Source organism: Leptodactylus fuscus, chromosome 5 (assembly GCF_031893055.1).
Source record: "Leptodactylus fuscus isolate aLepFus1 chromosome 5, aLepFus1.hap2, whole genome shotgun sequence".
Taxonomy (NCBI): domain Eukaryota; kingdom Metazoa; phylum Chordata; class Amphibia; order Anura; family Leptodactylidae; genus Leptodactylus; species Leptodactylus fuscus.
In genome coordinates this window covers 68715304-68730084 of record NC_134269.1, presented here as the reverse complement: position 1 = coordinate 68730084, position 14781 = coordinate 68715304, and the positions used below count along the sequence as shown (strand labels likewise).

The window sequence follows — 14781 nt, the reverse complement described above, 5'->3', positions numbered from 1 at the left end:
GTAGGAGGCCTAATAGGAGGAGCTTATCATACTGCGGAGGGCCTGATCAGAGGAGTTTATCATGCTGAGGAGGGCCTAATATGAGGAGTTATCATGCTGTAGGAGGCCTGATCAGAGGAGTTTATCATGCTGAGGAGGGCCTAATATGAGGAGTTATCATGCTGCAGGAGGCCTAATAGGAGGAGCTTATCATGCTGCAGGAGGCCTAATAGGAGGAGCTTATCATACTGCGGAGGGCCTGATCAGAAGAGTTTATCATGCTGAGGAGGGCCTAATATGAGGAGTTATCATGCTGCAGGAGGCCTAATAGGAGGAGCTTATCATACTGCGGAGGGCCTGATCAGAAGAGTTTATCATGCTGAGGAGGGCCTAATATGAGGAGTTATCATGCTGCAGGAGGCCTAATAGGAGGAGCTTATCATGCTGCAGGAGGCCTAATAGGAGGAGCTTATCATACTGCGGAGGGCCTGATCAGAGGAGTTTATCATGCTGAGGAGGGCCTAATATGAGGAGTTATCATGCTGCAGAAGGCCTAATAGGAGGAGCTTATCATGCTGTAGGAGGCCTAATAGGAGGAGTTATCATGCTGCAGGAGGCCTAATAGGAGGAGCTTCTCATACTGCAGGAGGCCTAATAGGAGGAGCTTATACTGCGGAGGGCCTGATCAGAGGAGTTTATCATGCTGAGGAGGGCCTAATATGAGGAGTTATCATGCTGTAGGAGGCCTGATCAGAGGAGTTTATCATGCTGAGGAGGGCCTAATATGAGGAGTTATCATGCTGTAGGAGGCCTAATAGGAGGAGTTATCATGCTGCGGAGGGCCTAATAGGAGGAGCTTATCATACTGTAGGAGGCCTAATAGGAGGAGTTATCATGCTGCGGAGGGCCTGATCAGAGGAGTTTATCATGCTGAGGAGGGCCTAATATGAGGAGTTATCATGCTGTAGGAGGCCTAATAGGAGGAGTTATCATGCTGCGGAGGGCCTAATAGGAGGAGCTTATCATACTGCAGGAGGCCTAATAGGAGGAGCTTATCATACTGCAGGAGGCCTAATAGGAGGAGTTTATCATGATGCAGGGGGGACTAGTAGGAGGAACTTATCATGCTGCAGGGGGGCTGAATAGATGGATTTTATCATGCTGTGGGGGGCGGAGGCTAACAGGAGGAGTTTATCATGCTGTGGGCGAGGAAAGGTATATGGAAGATGTAGTCATGCCTTGCGGGGGGGTGGATAGGTGGACACCCCTCTAGAAAATCCCAGGTAAGGCCCCATCCCCCCCCCTCCCATGAGTGCTGTGTCTTCTTCACTGTTTACACGGCTTTGGCAGCCCTACAATGTTATTATTGCCTCATACCATAGACGCCCTAAATAAACTAGAAAAAGAGTTGGCCAACCCCTTTAAGCAATATCTCCCACAGATCTCCACCACCAAATGTAGCATGTTATATAAGATGGGGTTAGTTATTAGTCCAGCCCCTGCTGCTAGGCCGCTATATCACATACTATACACATTGCTATACTCCGCTTTACCAGTCAGACTTTTGCTCTGGAATCTAAGACGTTACGGGACTTTCCTCCTATTACTTAGCGGCTATCCCATGCTCTGCTCCCCTGGGCCAAGCCCCGCCCACTTGTAAGGTCTCCCCGCCCCGGAGCTTGTGACGTGTCACTGATGTTCCCGGCTCGTCCAATCAGCGGTCTCCAGTCCTTCTTTAAGAGCAGGCGCTCACTCCCCTCGGCTTTTAGCCTCCTGAACGTTTCCATGGCGACCGAGGCGGGCTGTGCGGAGGCCCTCGCCGTTGTCATGGAGACCGGCGCAGGGTCGGCGCTGGAGGTTCAGCACCACGGCCAGCGGCGCCTGACTAATCCCGCTGCCGCCGCCGCTGCTGCAAGGTGGGATCCGCGCAAACATTACCTGCTCATCGTTATCGGTGACATCGCCACGGAGAGGCAGCTGCAGGCTGTGAGAGACCACCTGGAGCACGGTGAGTGGCTGTCAGAGCCCCCCGGTACTGCCTGCCCAAGAGTATAGGCAGTGCACCCCATAAGGGTGTGTGTACATGTACATGTGCATTGTATGTGGGGACTGCTGCAGATCTGCTGTCTGTACTTCACAACTGCAGAAAACTCTGCTGCAAACATCTGCAAGGGGGCAGGAAATGGGCACCTGCCTGCCAGTCTAGTGGCATAGAAAAGAAGTCTATGGACAGCTGTAGTGGACTTGGGTTTGTCTGATGTAGCAGAGCCGGATGTGTATAATGCAATGTGCCGTCTAAAGGACTGCGGCTTATCCGGTCATAAAGAGTGAAGTTAGTTCTGCTCCATCCCTATGAGGCGTAAGTCTGTACAGTAAGCAGAAGAGGGTGCGTAATCCACTGCAGATACTGTTAATCATTATGCCTACTAAAGTTAGACTCCCCCTATGTATGCGGGCACTTTGCAGCAATATACAGAGCTCAGCCTGGGCACTACTAAGTATTTTGAGTATTGCACTGCAGAGGTAAGGTTTCTGCCTCTGACTGTAAAGCACTGCAGAATATATTTTATATAGAATATATCTTTGTACTTTATGTAGTTGTAAATGAAATGAATTTCCATGTTACCCACAGAAATGCCATGTGCTGTGTGCCCCGAATGCTGATCTCCTGCATTGCAGATCACTTTAATACACTTGCATAATATTTCAATGCTTGTTTTAACTATTTGTAGTATGTAGGCTATTATAGGTGAGTTTGGGGGGATTGCGTAGGAATGCTTAGCAGTCTTTGCCCCACCCATGAGCTTAATCATGCAAGCATTGGCGTATGGTATAGAAGAGCTGATTAGATTCACAAGGAGATGTGACGCATTGCTGCTGTGCTACTCAAATCACTGAGTCACAGGCCTGCATCTGCCTGGACAATATTACGCCAGAGGTTTACAGCTCGATAAAGACATAAGATCCTGCATAGTCATTTATCTGAATATCCTTGATGTGACGGGAAACCTTAGCAGCCCATGAGATCTGCAGTAATGGATAAATAACTTTATTACCCATGTATCACAGTCACTTTCATACCTAATAGTGGTGTTTATAGGAGGTAGAAGACAAATAAAGTCATATAAAAATATTTTGCATTGAGCTTTCTGCGACTGCAGTGTTTTAAGGTGATTTGTTATAGTTTACTAACAGATTCATTTATTGGTTATGGGATGAAGGATGATGAGAGTTGGAACAGGATGCCCAGTATAAGTTATATGCAATAGGGTCTGTCATAGCAGGTTACCTACTCTGGCAAACAGCAGAATAAAAATATAAACATGTCATCTATCGGTAAAAATTTTTAATCTTTTGCCATGCATTTGTTTACATTAAAGACACCAATAACGTTTTGCGTTCTTTATACACAAGCTAGAAACCTTTAAACTTCTACATTATTTCATATTTGCCTCCTGGGACAACGTCTAGTAAGGTTTAACCAGTGAAATAAATGGGCATTAGAGTTAATGTAGGGATCACACTGTGCTATATCCTTAAAGGGAGTCTGTCACCAGAACGCAGCCCTGCAGATAGATAGGTTAAGGTCAACTGAATCAAATTGTGTTTGTGAATTGGTGCCTTTTTGCTGAGATATTGCTATATTGCTATTTTTGTCAATATGCTAATGAGTCATTCAGAGCAATGAAGGTGCTGCTTCTTACCTCTTTGGAGCAATGGCAGTTCTTTTTTTTATGTAGATTGTGAGCCCCATATAGGGATCACAATGTACATTTTTTTTCTCCTATCAGTATGTCTTTGTAGAATGGGAGGAAATCCACGCAAGCACAGGGAAAACATACAAACTCCTTGCAGATGTTGTTCCTGGTGGGATTCAAACCCAGGACTCCAGCATTGTAATGGCAGCTCTTTTGCTTATTGATTTAAAAAAAAAAAAAAAAAAGTCTATATCTCAGTGGAGACACTAATTCACGAGAGGAAAGCACCATTTGATTCAGATGTAAAATTAAGCACCACGCAAAAATGTAAAAACTTGCCTTTACCGCTCAATTAAAAAATCCATCCTGAGGGTTACAAGACCTACGCATTTCAAGGCCTTGGATATGGTTTTCTTTTTTAATTTAATTTTATTTTAATGTTTATTGATGCAATACAGTAATAGAAAAAAAAAATCCACAGCAAGGAAAACAAGAAGAAATAGAGTAATGTTGTGTGTTCCTCTAATGTACATTATTCAGACTTGCTTCTGGTCATATATGGTTGCGGTGTTTGACTTCATAGGGAGATTTTTTTAAAAAAAACTTTTTTTCCTAGACTCTTAATCTATACTTCATTGGCATACAATGTGCCATATTTCTGCATATCATGCAATCATTTGTGCTAACTTCTCATGTAAAGAAATAGTAAATCTTTTGGGCCATAGCAGAACCCACTCCTCCAGCTAAATTCTCTCTACTTTTCTTACCGACTTTAGGATAAAACCCCATGTTGTGAAAGGAGCTGCGGAAAAACAAATATTTTTTTCTGTGGATTTATCTTCCTTATTAGATCTATGAGGAAAACACTTGCGTTACTTCAGCTAAAATTAACATCCTGCGTTTTTTTCAAATACACATGCATTTTTGAAAATCTACATCTCTTTTTTTTCCGCATTGTGTGGTTGAGATTAATTAGAATCTCTTTCACTTTGCTGGAAGTGTAAAATGCTACTTTTTTTTCTGCTGCTTTTCCAATTCAGGATGAAACACTGCATTTATGCAATGTGGGGCATTTGCCTTAACGTGGCTAAATATGTGAATAGCCACAAATTATGCCATCTAATGACAAGCAGCTTTTTAGGGTACAATCACATGGTGCAATCATGATGTTACCATACAGTTATTTAGTTGAAACAATCAGTTTGTAATGACTTAATAAACAATGGGGCAGATTTATTGTACATTTTACAGCAGCTTGTGGTGTACAATTTATGATAAAAGTTGCAAATTTTAGTACACAGCCATTTTTGCACTAAATGTGACCCCCCCCCCCCACACACACACACATGCTGGCGTAGAAACTAATCTGAATTGTAGTCCATATCTACACTAGCATGTAGCTGAAGTGGATTTGAAATTTAAGCACATGGAGTGCAGGAGATGCACCTTTAATAGGAGTCATGCACATCTTATTTGGGCACATCTTACTCTGATGCTTGGGAGATATTGCTAAAACTATCACAATCAATTAACAATCTGTAATGCTTTGATGGAATACTATGGTATCTGGCATGGCTGATCAGTTTTTCTTTTTAAATGTAGATTGTGAGCCCCATATAGGGATCACAATGTGTATTTTTTTCCCCTATCAGTATGTTTTTGTAGAATGGGAGGAAATCCACGCAAACACGTGGAGAACATACAAACTCCTTGCAGATGTTGTTCCTGGCGGGCTTCAAACCCAGGACTCCAATACTGCAAGGCTGCAGTGCTAACCACTGAGCCACGGTGTTGCCCCATTGGCTGATCAGTTTTTCTGCTTTGTCTCAGCCACGTCATGACTGCACTGCGTGATCGCACCCATATAAATTCTGCCTCCTAATATCCTACCTTCTGCACTTACACATTTATAAGCATAATCCATTAAGCAAGAACAATTCTAGTGATTCTCTGTAGATTTCAGCCATGGAGTCATTATTTTAACTTGGAAATGTCTTATTTGCATTCACCCTTTTCACCCTCAATTGCAGGTTCATGGTCATGTATTCTATAAATAACCTGACATTAAATGTCTCCTGTGGATCTCTAAGAAGCAGAGAGCATCTTTTCTCATCCATCTTACTAAAGTAATTTGTTTCATGAAGATGAAAATCACTTAGAGGAACACAAAGTCTTCTTGACTACACATTGTAAATGAAAACGCTGCTTCACTTTGAATACTCATAACTACATCATGTACGACACGCTTTTTAATATTCACGGTTGCAAATTTGTCTTTGGGATTATTTGTTCTTAATTTATTAGGTTTAAGTGGCCTGCTGCCATGAGTGAAATGAAATTCATAGATTGTTATAACATAATAATGGTTTGCAGTCCACATTGCCATGCTCATACATTCAGTAAATACACTGCGTGCAGAATTATTAGGCAAATTAGTATTTTGATCACATCATCCTTTTTATACATGTTGTCCTACTCCAAGCTGCATAGGCTTGAAAGCCAACTACCAATTATGTAAATCAGGTGATTTGCATCTCTGTAATGAGGAGGGGTGTGGTCTAATGACATCAACACCCTATATAAGGTGTGCTTAATTATTAGGCCAACTTCCTTTCCTTTGGCAAAATGAATTTGGTTAGAAATGAGATTTGACGGACTCTGAAAAGTCAAAAATTGTGAGATGTCTTGCAGAGGGATGCAGCAGTCTTGAAATCGCAAAACTATTGAAGCTTGATCACCGAACAATCAAGCGTTTCAAGGCAAATAGCCAACAGGGTCACAAGAAGCATGTTGATAAAAAAAGGTGCAAAATAACTGCCCATGAATTGAGGAAAATCAAGCGTGAAGCTGCCAAGATGCCATTTGCCACCAGTTTTGCCATATTTCAGAGCTGCAACGTTACTGGAGGATCAAAAAGCACAAGGTGTGCAATACTCAGGGACATGGCCAAGGTAAGGAAGGCTGAAAAATGACCACCTTTGAACAAGAAACATAAGATATTATGTGCTTTGTGCCTGTTCCGTCCCTCTGGACATGCGTATTTGTATACTTTGCTGTTGTAGGCTGGTGTTCCTCGGCCTTGCTGTTTATCTGATTTGTTTGGTTTATCATAAATAAAGAATTTAGAAAAAAAAAGAAAAAGAAACATAAGATATCAAGACTGGGCCAAGAAATATCTTAAGACTGATTTTAATAAGGTTTTATGGACTGATGAAATGAGAGTGACTCTTGATGGGCCAGATGGATGGGTCTGAGGCTGGATGAGTAAAGGGCAGAGAGATCCGCTCCGACTCAGACGCCAGCAAGGTGGAGGTGGGGTACTGGTATGGGCTGGTATCATCAAAGATGAACTTGTGGGACCTTTTTGGGTTGAGGATGGATTGAAGCTCAACTCCCAGACCTACTGCCAGTTTCTGGAAGACACCTTCTCCAAGCAGTGGTACAGGAAGAAGTCGGTATCGTTCAAGAAAAACATGATTTTCATGCAGGACAACAGATCAAGCAACTGACAGAATCTGTGGATGGAAGGCTTTTGAGTGTCATCGTAAAGAAAGGTGGCTATATTGGTCACTGATGTTTTTTGTTTTTGAATGTCAGAAATGTTAATTTCTAAATTTTGTGTTGTTATATTGGTTTACCTGGGGAAAATAAGTAAGTGAGATGGGTATATATTTGGTTTTTATTAAGCTGCCTAATAATTCTGCACAGTAATAGTTACCTGCAGAAACAGATATCCTCCTAAGATAGCCAAATCTAAAAATACCCCACTCCAACTTCCAAAAATATTAAGCTTTGATATTTATGAGTATTTGGGGTTTATTGAGAACATAATTCTTGAACAATAATAAAAAGAATCCTCTCAAATACAACTTGCCTAATAATTATGCACACAGTGTAGGTATCACTATCAAGGGGGCTTTATTACATGCAGATGCTGGTTGTGTGAATATAGCTGCATATAACTTCTGCATTCCTCATATGCCATTTGTATTCCTATAAAGTAATAATGCTGGATTAACGTTTCTTTCAGTTTAGTATTGTGTTCTTTCTTGGAAATGTATGAACAAATTAATAAGTGAATAACCCATTACCCATAAACTCAGTGTTTTCCAACCACAGTTCTACAGAACTGTGTCCTCAATAATACCCCTGTGTCTGGACACAGGCCTCACTCCCTCACCACAGTCCATTCTTCAGGGACTGACATTGTTCCCAAGCTGTTTGGTGGAGCTATATCGCACACAACTTTCTATTGTCAGGACCTGTGTGCAGGACCCTAAAGACCATAGTTGTTAGGAGTGAATATAGGATGGGATAAATTGCAGATTAGTGAGGGTTTGACTGTTGGGACCCCCATTGATCACAAAAGCAAAGTTTCTATTCTGATTGGAGCAGTGCTCAGGTAGGAATGCTATCGCTCACTTCTTTTCATGGGACTTTCATAGATAGGGTATGAGTTGCATTGCTGGGCAAACCACTTCAATTTTCTGCATAAGATCTAGATTAATATTTTGGGTCTGGGCTTTGAATCATTTGTGGTTCTAAAAGGAGTTGTTGTGGCTTACAGAATTAAATGCACACTGTTCATGAGGGTTAGAAAATAAAAATGCACAGATGTTTACGATGCCCCCGCCATTCCTACATTGGGCCACCTGTCACCTACATTTTTTGTTGATGGGAATGCTGCAGCCAGTCACCACTCATAGCAATGACGTCAGTGCTGCAGCTACTGTGTATATAAATGGAGCAGGCGCCCACCACATGAATGGAGGGAAGGATGCAGGTAAGTATCCATGCATTTTTATTTTGTAGACCTCCAGAACTTTTGCATTTATTTAAGTAATCCCAGACATGTTCTTTACATCTGGGATCTGAATTCAATTTGCATCCTGAAGTCTAAAGTATTTCCAGGAACTGTTCCCTGGAGTCTGAATAAATTTTGATGTCTGATGTCTGGGGCATAAATGAACTTTGGGGTGTCTTGTGTACAGTAGTATTTATACAAGAATGTGGATCCTTATGTGGACACAGCAAGGAGGACACTGCCCAGAAGACAGTCAGTGAGATAACCAGACTGTTCCAGCCTAAACAGTGAAGGTTCAGCTGTGCCAAGCCTGTAATTGTTCAGGCACAGCTGGACTGGCAGCATAGGAATAGTTAATTTGGTAACACAGGTCTAGAAAAGATACTTCAGAAGTTTTATGGTAAAGCAAGTGAATTTACTAACAGGTTTCTTCGGCATGTCTATTTCTATTTGTGTAAAGCCAGAGACTTGTCAATTTAGAGGGGCGAGGTAGGAAAGACCGTCCCTGGGAGACATCTCCTTGCTCGCGGCATGTTTTCTGCTGCAGCATTACTGAGTAAAAATGGTTGTTTGAAAGGAGGGACCTTGTCAGAAATTCAAGATGTATGTGATCTGTGTAACATAAATCTCCCTTTATCCAGGTGGGCATGCCACTCTACTGCAAAGTAGTTGACGTTGCTTGGTCTAAACTAAAGTACATTAAATTATGAAATCCTGAGTTGTCCTCATTGATAAAGAATTTTATTTTGTAGCTTCTCTTCTTTGTTAGGTTTTAACATGGATAACAAATTTTGGATGACAACATCTAATTATAGCCATTAGAGTCCCACTGAGTAAGGCTATGTTGTACTGTAAAATATTCCAAGTAATTCAGAAAAAATACACACATCAGTATACAGTTATGTGTAAAGACACCACCAATTGAAATGAATATCAGGAGAAAGTGTCCAAATAAAACTTTTACAGCTGTATACTTAAAAAGCATAGGTGTATGTGGACCATAGTCAACTTATCCCAAAGTCAAAACCACTCATAGATCAATAAAATGCACAAGTCACTAGTAGCTATCTGCTCAAGAAGCATTAAGTCATAAATAGAATCGGAAAATGGTTAAATCTTACCCATATGTTTAGCTAAAGGCAGAGACCCTAAGAGAAAGAGGGGTCACTTGGGCACAGTCATTCCCTGTAGCGCCCCTACAAAGTGCCCTGATCCCCATTAGCTCCCGCTCTTGCATGGGCATTCCCACAAGCTGTCCCGATGGGCTTTGAAATGCCTGAAATCCCTTGTAAGGATGGGAGCGAAAAGGGATCAGGGCCAGTACTTAGTAGAGGCACTATAGGGAATGATTGTCCCCAAGTGACCATGCTTCCCTCAAGGTCTCTATCTCAAGTTCACCATATGGGTAAGACTGAACTATTTTTCTAGCCTTCTGATGAGTTTATTGCAATTTGAGAATATATTTACTAGGGAATTGTGAATTTTATCGATCAATGAGTGTTTTTGGACTCAGAATTTTGAATAGGTTGACTATGGTTTGTTGCAACTGTGTTTTTTAAGTATGTAGTAGTAAAAGTAAAGTTTTATTTGGACACTTTCTGCTGATATTCATTACTGTAAAATATTCCTACATCCTGTTTCTTATGGTTTAGCTTACATATTTGTAAGTGTTCATAGTTAGTCTTGCGTTATATATATTAACCAGAGAGCTCAAGACAAACACTGCTATATGTTCTGCCCAAAAATAGCAGCACCAGCACAAAGCTCTCACTTGCGACATACAGAGGTAGCCATCTTCAGCAGAAACATGATAACTTGCTGCACCTAGATAACTTACAATAAAGCAATGGAAAAATGGAGTTAGGCTGGGCCCCACATTGCAAAAAACAATACGTTTTAAATAACCTGAAAAGTGGATGGGATTCTGGTTAATCTCATCCACACATTGCAAAAAAAAATCCGCAGTGGAAGATCACAGCATGTCAATTATACCTACGGAAACGCTTAAAGTGATTAGCAACTGCTTACTTAGGGTCCATTCACACGGAGTAAACGCGCGCTCATTTTGGCAAAATACACGTGTAAAGAATACACGTGTAAAAATAAGACTCCCTTTGACTTCAATGACATTTTACACGTGTATTTTGACGTGTATTTTTACACGTGTAAAAAATTGTCATTGAAGTCAATGGGACTCTTACTTTTACACATGTATTCTTTACAAGTGTATTTTGCCAAAATGAGCGCGCGTTTACTACGTGTGAATGGACCCTTAATGTGTGACTTCTATACATTGAAGAATGACAAAAACATATGCATGAAACCTGAAAATGGATCAGACATGGACAGAACACATCCATGAAAACTATATGAAAAACACTGAAGGCCTAAGTCTATATTTACACATTGGTGATACAAGCTGGCCATGGAACAACTGTGAAATGGTTTGCTTTTCATGGCTGATATGCATCTATTGCTAACCATTTATAGATTTCTTATAGACTTGAGTCTATTAAAGTGTACCTTAACTTTTGAAGAAATTATGATTTTCTGGTAGCATCAATTTCAGAAATAAATGTTGCAATATATTTTATTAATGAATTTTGGGTCCTTGCCAGCAACAATCTGTACTCTGTTTCTCACTGGATGGGATCTTGTATAATACAGGGAAGCTGAGGCTGGGGAGGGTTTTAAACTAAATAATAGTCTTTTGGCTTCCATTGGATCAATGGGAAACTGTGTTGGATATATGTATCAGGATCTGCCCCACTGCATATGCCAAATGTGTTCCCATAAGATATGAACAGTCTTAGTTTTGTAACTTTTTATTGTGCAGTCACAAGCTTTTCCCTGTTTGTGGAATTTGCTGTGCTAACAGTAGTAGTTCAGGATCACTGGTCTACAAGGACAGATTACTATTCATCACTATTGATTCCTGTACAATGTAACTTATAAATAGAACATCATGTATTGAATGAGATCACTGAATTGCATACATAGGCTTATCTGCAGTATAAATCTCAGGAGGTGGCTGCAACATTGCGTCATGTAAAACAGAATAGGTATTCTTTTCTAAGTGGGCGAATTACACTATTGTTACATTCTGCTTTTTTCTTTCTAGATCAATCTATTCCATTTATTCAGCAAGTTACTAATTTATTAGAACATTTTCTTTTAGGAGTGTTAAATCCATTAAGGGAAATAAATGATCAAAGACGGTTTTAAGGAAGCTTTGATGCAAATGTGAATGTTTGATTTTCAATTATACATCAAATACCCAGCTTTACCACAGAAGCTCCATCTGTACAACCCTTGGAGAATATTAAGGAATTTTAAGCTAAGAAAAATAGTCCACGATTCAATTATTTATTCAAGATAGACAAATTACCATTTTTACCTTATTACTTAGACGAAAGCTCATTCTGCAATTATAACAAGCCTAGTCAGTAGCAAGGATCATACCAGTGATCCGATTTAGCAGACGCACAATTATATTAAACAAAGTGGGAGATGACATATGAATAAGTAATACTGTGTAATATATTGTTCACTAGCAAACTGCCAAGGGTCTAATAAATAATCCCTTGTTCATCATTTCTTTGGTGTGGGGACGTGTAGTGTTACATAATCATGTAACTACATGGAAAAGACAAGTATCTACATAAGGAATACCATAGCTCTGACCTCTATGGTTGCAATGTGATGAGCCATGATGTAATGTCCAAAAAATTTAGGCAGATGTAGAAAAATTTGCTGTAAAGTAACAATGCTTTCAAAAATGTCAGCAATATATGGGACTGTAGACAGTGGCAGAAATAATGGCAAAGCGGCTGTGGGGCTTGTAACTTTACTGGGCCGATTGCCAATAGACTCCAGCAGGTAACGGCCACTATTGCTTACCAATCCTCACTCCTGGCCACGATCACCTCTTTCTCAGCTTCCCCTTTAGCTTAAGGAGATCCAGATTACTCATTTAGGTAGTGGCCTAAAGTCACTGTGTGAGAAGCACTTACTGCATGAGAGCCAATAAAGGGTCAGTCCACTATAAAGGGTGATTTATACTTTGTGGGGGTCAATAAAGAAAGAATTATGCCCTGTTGGCATCAGTAGGGGGCCTTCTTACTTTGTGGTTGCCTCTAAAGGTGGATGATTTAGACCATCTGGGGATCAGTAAAGGGGTGTTATACCATGTGGGGCCTGGAAAGGGGGCATTGTACTGTATAAGGGCCAGTAAAGGGGGATTATACCATATAAGGGGCAGTAAAGGGGTATGATACCCTGTGGGGCCACTAAAGGGGGCTTTGTCCTGTGTGGAAACCATTAAAAGGGGCGTTATATTGTGTGGGCACCAGTAAAGGGAATGCTATACTGTCTGGTCACTGGGGGCACACTCAGCAGTTTACTATAGATCCCAGTCTTTGCTAGTTATGTCCCTGGCATTGGTGTCAGTTAGTTGGTTGAAACTATGAACTCTGATTTCCACAGCTTCATTCTAATTCTGAACCAACAAGTGGCTATTTCTGATAAGTTCATGTCTATAGCAAAGTAAGATGTCCTAGAAGCAGTAGTAGAAGGACGGCAGTAACATATGAATAATCAGACCCCTGAGAGTTCAAGTCCCCTAGTTGTTCGTAATAAAAAAATGAAAAGTTTTTAAAACTACAGTTAATACTGTATCGATGGAGGGGAGGGGAAACAAAAAAGCTGAATTACTGATTATTCACTGCTTCACCTCCAAAAAATATTAATAAAAAGTGATCCAAATAGTACTGTGCAAAAGTTTTAGCCAAGTGTGGAAAAATGTTATAAGGTAAAATGCTTCCAGTGGAAGTTTTAATAGTTTATTTTTGTCAATTTACAAAATGCAAAAGTGAATGAAGAAAATCTAAATCACATTAATATTTGGTGTGACCACCCTTTGACTTCACAGCAGCATCAATTCTCCTAGATACACTTGCAGCCTGGTAGGTTATAGTACATATCCGTTCTACTATCCTTTACCTTTTTATCTTTACCTACTGTCACTGTAAAGCCTTTACCTTGGAGCTCTTGTATTTGTATATTGTATTATTATTAAATTATCTATGCTGCTGCAACAAACTGAATTTCCCCATGGTGGGACTAATAACGGGTTATCTTATCATATCTTCTCTAATCATCTTGGAGAAATAAGCTTAGATCTTCTACAGATGTAGGCTTGCTCAAGTCTTTCTGTCTCTCTATGTAACACCAGACCAACTCAATACTCAATAATGTTGAGATAAAATCCCCAGCTCCATTTGCTAAAAATGCAGCCCCTTGCAAGGAAGCTCCACCATCGCCTGCAGGCACTCATTACTGTTCCGTTCTCTTTGCACACAATTAGTCTCCGATGTAATGAGGCTATTCAGTGTGAGCCTCGGGCAATCTTTTCTGCAGCCGATTCATCGAACGGGATGCTTTTTTCCAGCCTGCTCATACATCTATGGAGCTGTCAAATCTTTGCTTCAACTAGAATTCAATATATGAATCAATGTACTATATGAAGTTACAATAAGCAATGTATGTCTTTCACAGTGGCATGTTATATACTTCCTATATTCCTATATTTTGATAATGTAATGTACTAATATTACTTCTTTTCTTCAAAAATCTTGCAGCATCAACATAAGATTTTCCTGCCATTGTGAGCATAAAATATGTTACGTGGCAGTGACAATGTCTAAATAGCATTAACATTATAAAATAATATCCCAATAACTAAATATTGTCCAAATAACAGTACCAACAGTGTTGGACTATAAGTGTTGGACTGGAGTGTAAGACTGTTAAATAGTGTGCATATACAGTCACATTACCAACCAGTGTCCATGTATCATTACTATGCAGAGTGCCAATATTAGTGCCAATGTGCCATTATTAGTGCCATACAGTGTGAAAATAAGAGCCACCATTTGTGTCCAAATAATCTGTCCTGCTTGCCACTGCTTCAGTAATTCACAATAGATGAGCTGTTGTACATATAGACAGACTGCTGTAGCCAAACACTGACCTCAGTGGTATACGACAAGAGGCAGCTAAGGTCTTCGATTGTTTGCGGAATTTATTGAGACCTCCCCATTGCATCCATGTGAACATATCCCAGTGCTGGAAGCAGCGGAGGGCAAGAAAATTATATATAGTGTGTTTTATTATTTTTAATGTTTTAAGCATCCCTGTACATTGCCAAAAATGTTATTAACTTGGGCAACCCCTGTATTCCCCAGTGTCCATTCTCATTTACATCTGTGGTAAAATAAAACATTAGATCTCTTCCATTGA

The 14781-nt window shown here is 40.4% G+C and overlaps 1 protein-coding gene across 1 annotated transcript in view; it reads left to right on the top strand.

The window, feature by feature from the left end:
- The first annotated feature begins 1786 nt into the window (after positions 1–1786).
- Positions 1787–14781, top strand: part of MAP1A (microtubule associated protein 1A) — a 178470-nt gene continuing 165475 nt past the window's right edge. Inside the window, exon 1 of the mRNA XM_075273353.1 lies at positions 1787–1987. Coding sequence (XP_075129454.1) covers positions 1807–1987 — 181 coding nt within the window. The 5' untranslated portion in view covers positions 1787–1806. The remainder of the gene's footprint in view (positions 1988–14781) is intronic.